The sequence below is a fragment of the Penaeus vannamei genome, chromosome 18, assembly GCF_042767895.1.
Source record: "Penaeus vannamei isolate JL-2024 chromosome 18, ASM4276789v1, whole genome shotgun sequence".
Lineage (NCBI taxonomy): Eukaryota > Metazoa > Arthropoda > Malacostraca > Decapoda > Penaeidae > Penaeus > Penaeus vannamei.
The window spans coordinates 9,651,268-9,656,267 of record NC_091566.1 but is presented as its reverse complement, the minus strand read 5'-3'; the positions used below and the strand labels follow the sequence as shown (position 1 = coordinate 9,656,267).

Sequence of the window (5,000 nt, the reverse complement as noted above, 5' to 3'; positions counted from 1 at the left end):
TACGCACACGCACAAACACACATACGCACACGTACACGCACGCGCACGCGCACACGCACAAACACACATACGCACACGTACACGCACGCGCACGCGCACAGAAATTACAGCTTACCCGTGGATAACCTTAAGATCTTCGCAGACATATTATCACTGTCTGTTTCAAGGTCACAAAATTGTGTGTAAAAAACATTATTTGATCAGTCGTATGATCTGATATGTATATGTATATGTATATATATATATATATATATATATATATATATATATATATATATATATATATATATATATATATATATTTATGTTTTCTTTATTTTATTTTATTTTTTTCTACTTTTACTTTTTTTCTCATGTATATGATTTATGTCATGTCCATTTTGCAACTTGCTTGAACCACTTGTCATGCTTCCAGGGACGTCTCTTAAAATGACCTGCCTGGCAACGGGTATTCCTCAGCCTAAAATACGGTGGACGAAGTATGGAGGAACTCTGCCAGCCAGGAGCACGCAGGAGGAGGATGGTTCCCTCCTGATCGAGTCCTTGGAAGTGCAGGATGAAGGCACGTACCTCTGCCACGCTGGGAATGGCGTGTCTTCGGAGATTATGCTGGACGTGCCGTTGGAAGTCCTGGGTGAGTGAGGGTGTAGACTGTGGCTCTGAAAACTAATGAGTTCTTGTAGTTTATGAGCTGTTTTTTTTAATAGTTTTTGTCTATTTTTCACTGAGTTGTACCCCTCTGGCAAAGCGGGGTTATGAGGTAATCGCCAGGCAAAGCTTAAATTTTCCAAGTTCGTTATGTCTTTTTTTCTTATCTTTGATTTGATCATATTAATTACAGCATAGCTTATCATTTTATCCTAGGCCATTATATACCATATTCTCATTAGCCTAGAAATTATATCCTTTATGTTAGTTATGGCTTCCCAGCAATAACATATACATAATTACTCATATGAAGTAAATTGACTCTTCCACAGAACCGCCTGAAATAGTAGAAGCTCCTGAGCCCCAGAACGTAGAAGAAGGGAAGGAAGTGGACCTCAGGTGCCGAGCCACAGGTCACCCCGAGCCCAAGATCATGTGGGTGTTCAATGGAGGTCTTGTGAGAAATGATGGAAACCTCTTGATAACTGGTGAGGACTGGAGTTTAAGTTTCCATACTTCATTCTGCATTTGTATGATATTATGTTTTGTATTAAGATAGGTAGTAATGTGTTCAATATGACCAAACATCACTCACTAAAAATAAAAAATTTACAGATCAGGGATTGACCATCAGAGCAGTTGAGAAGAAACATGCAGGCATATTCCAGTGTTTTGCTCACAATCCTGAAGGCACTGTTCAGGCTGTGGCCATGATCAGTGTTGTGCCAAAGACGGTGAAAGCAGGCCCACATTCCAGTATATCTAACACTGGTAAGGATATTCCCTGTTTATTGATGTGGTAAATATAAGACATGCAAGTTTATTATATTGTACATGATGAACACTACTTCACTACTTGCATGTGTGTGTGTGTGTGTGTGTGTGTGTGTGTGTGTGTGTGTGTGTGTGTGTGTGTGTGTGTGTGTGTGTGTGTGTGTGTGTGTGTGTGTGTGTGTGTGTGTGTGTGTGTGTGTGTGTGTGTGTGTGTGTGTGTGTGTGTGTGCGTGTGTGTGTGTGTGTGTGTGTGTGTGTGTGTGTACGTGTGTGTGTGTGTGTGCGTGCGTGCGTGCGTGCGTGCTTGCATGTTTGTGTGCGTGCATGCGTGCGTGTGTGTGTGAGTGCACATGTGCTTGTGGGCATGCGAGTGCGTGTGAGTGTGTATCCATGTGTGCCAGTGTCTATCATTATGTTTGTGGTTGTAGGTACTATTCATAAGGGTAATAAAGAAAACCTTAAAATGAATGAGATTTTTTGTGACATATTTGCAGATTACACACCTGGTGAGCCTTCCAGAGATCGATACAATGGCAGCAGACGGAGAGTTACTGGCAATGGCAACAGCAGTAGTGGGGGAAAGGGTAGCAGAGGAAGAGACAGAAATGGAAAGCGGAGAGGCCAAGGGAGAAATGAGAGTGATGGCCTGGTTGGAGGAAATGGGAAGAATGGAGAGACAACATTAGAGCCAGCAGCAACGAGTGATGGCATGTGGAGGAAGAAGGGAAAGAAAGGTTAGTCAGGGTTTTGAGATTTTTTGGCTGTTATGAGACACATTACAAAAAAGAGATACTGTATCAAAACCTTCATGGCATCATATTCATTATCAGTTTTTATGATAATAGATAGGAGACATTTTATTAAGGCCATTTTAATAATGTGCAAATGATATCATATTACTACATGTCAATTTGCATACCAAGATTTATTGTATATAACTGAAATAGAAGGGAATGTTCATTGATATTGGGGCTTTGGAAGTAGAAGACGACTATTTTTACAGATTATTAGAGTTGAATTAACATCCATATTATGTGTTTACCAGGTCTGATGGTTCCTCCTTCTAAACCCAACATGACAAAGGTTTCAGATGAATCAGTCATGGTCACTTGGGATGTTCACAACACAACAGGCATACCCATTTTGTTTTATAAGGTAATATCTAAAAAATGGGTAAAGTTTTCCTTTCAGTATCATATCAGCTTGTCATTTGAATGATATAAAGCTGTAACTGTAATTATTAAGTACGTGAGTAAAGAGATGGTTTCAAACTATGTTTGAAGATGTTCATTTTCTAACAGAAGAACCAATCTTTCAAATGCAGGTTCAATATAAGGAAGTTGGAAATAGAGGAAACAGAGGCAGCAGATGGATGACAGTAGACGAGGACATTCTGCCACATGTTAATAGCTATGAAGTAACAGGGCTTCATACAGGTCGGGTTTACAAGTAAGCGCAATGAGCTATTCTTCGATTCCTTTCTGATTCTGGTATTTCCTTGGTACTGGAAGATGTGCGAATTGTGAATGAAAGATTTTTAAAAATAATGCATATTAATATACATATTTAGATTAAGGAACATGAATAAAAAATGTCTAAGAGCAAATACTACTGCAAAAATGTTTCTTCAGGTTCCGCATAGCTGCTGTTTATGCCAACAATGACAATAAGCTGGGGAAGAACTCTAAGAAGTTTTCGTTAAAGGAAGACCTGACAATGCAGAGACCTGTTTACCCTCCAAAGATAGTCCGCCTCTTGCCTCTGAGTCCTACGATGGTTCGACTGGAGTGGGAGTATGAACCATCACCAGGAGTCCCAGTGGATGGATTCTTCATCAATTACAGGGAAGCAACAACAGCCGGAGAGTATACAAAGGTGTTCTACTGATTCTTTTTTTCTTTTCTTTAATGCCTTTGTTGATATATTGATAATGTATCATTACAGTGACAGCTACAGTTTGTCTGACTATTTTGATATCATTCAGACCCATTCAAACTACAGGATCTCTTTATTTATCTGTCCTATCTGTTGCCAGGTGACAGTCTTAAATCCAAGGAGAACTTATGAGATTTCTCACCTCAAGCCTAATGTGTCATATGATTTCAAGATACAATGTTTCAACATTGCTGGAACATCAGACTTTTCCCCTATATATAAAAAATCTGTTGCAGGTAAGGTGGTTGTGGTGTATTGTATGTAATAGTCATTATTGATTTTGAAAAAAAGAGAAAGTATAATGATTCAGTTAGTTAAAGGGAAATTACCTCATATACCTAGGTTTCTATGTATAAATTCCTGGAAAGTATATCAAAACAGACTTGCATAACTATATTATTGTGGTATTAATTTGTTCATGTTGCTATTCACAATAAGTACATATACACTATATAAAACATGCATACAATCTGCCTCTCCCTCTTTATTTCATAGCTTCATAAAGATATGATCATGTTCTTATCACAGGCTCCAAAACAAGTACAATGCGTCCTGCTGTTACTGTTAATGATGTAGTGCCAGTGATGAAGAATGACGACATGAGCCTCTCCAACATTCATCTGTACATTATCCTGGGTGCTGTTCTGGCCCTCCTGCTTCTGATTGTGATTGTCTCTTCATCAATTTATGCTTGTAGGAATAGGAATTCTCAAGGTGGGGCTTGAAGGATTATGTTAATTTGCATGTATATAATAATGGATATACAGTGATATGGTAGAGTTGGTAATTACTGACTTACAGAATTGGTTAGGTGAATCATTTGAGTGCTATTTGTGGAAGTATTTAATTATTTTAACTATTGTTTTCTTATTCTAAACACTCATTAAAGGAAAAACAAGAATGTAAGGTAATGCCAATTTTTCTTCAACTGATACAGTGACCTATCTATTATAAAATTTTTATGCTTTTCAAGAGTACTACATACATTTTTTTCCGTTATTTAATTTTGATAGGTTAGTTTTAGTAATGAATTTTAATTTATTAAAAGTATACGAATGTGCAGTAGAATTTACAGTTATTTGGTCTGTTAGTAGTGTATGACTAATGTATTTGGGGTTATTCTTTCTTTATCTTGAAGCCTTGATTTAATGACTGTATTTTTTTTATTTTACACCAGCAGATGACAGCCGCACATCAAAATATGAGGACACATCTCTCCACATTCACAGGGAAACAACTACTTATTCCTTACCTCAGAGTAACCGCAACAATGGCCAGGGTCCCAATGGTTATTTATCACATCAAGGGTCTCCTCTGCGGCAGCAAAACATGGATGAAAAGGTAATGTATTGCTGAAGTTGACTGATAATTTTGAATTCCTGTAGTTACATGAGGAATTGAATCTTTTCATTGATATTCATATAATTCTGTATGCATATTTTTTTTCCTTTATCAGAGTCAAATAGGCATTGATATTTATCTATAAGGAATTGTATTTGAATACTCTCATTAATTAGACAATTTTCCATTACATTTTCAGGTCCCTGTTGAGAGTTCCCTTGTTGAAAATAACAACCACAACATTCAGATGCTGAGAAACTGGCAGTCAACACCAGGCACCCAGATTCGCTCTTATTCCACCA

General features: G+C 37.7%; 1 protein-coding gene across 1 annotated transcript in view; it reads left to right on the top strand.

Annotated features, from left to right (window-relative positions):
• LOC113806483 (interference hedgehog) overlaps positions 1-5,000 on the top strand; it is a 30,791-nt gene that overhangs the window by 24,918 nt on the left and 873 nt on the right. Inside the window, exons 7-17 of the mRNA XM_070133350.1 lie at positions 416-634; positions 981-1,136; positions 1,264-1,419; positions 1,917-2,156; positions 2,468-2,577; positions 2,747-2,871; positions 3,054-3,297; positions 3,458-3,593; positions 3,886-4,071; positions 4,538-4,698; positions 4,898-5,000. The exon at positions 4,898-5,000 is cut by the window's right edge and continues 873 nt beyond it. Coding sequence (XP_069989451.1) covers positions 416-634; positions 981-1,136; positions 1,264-1,419; positions 1,917-2,156; positions 2,468-2,577; positions 2,747-2,871; positions 3,054-3,297; positions 3,458-3,593; positions 3,886-4,071; positions 4,538-4,698; positions 4,898-5,000 — 1,836 coding nt within the window. The remainder of the gene's footprint in view (positions 1-415; positions 635-980; positions 1,137-1,263; positions 1,420-1,916; positions 2,157-2,467; positions 2,578-2,746; positions 2,872-3,053; positions 3,298-3,457; positions 3,594-3,885; positions 4,072-4,537; positions 4,699-4,897) is intronic.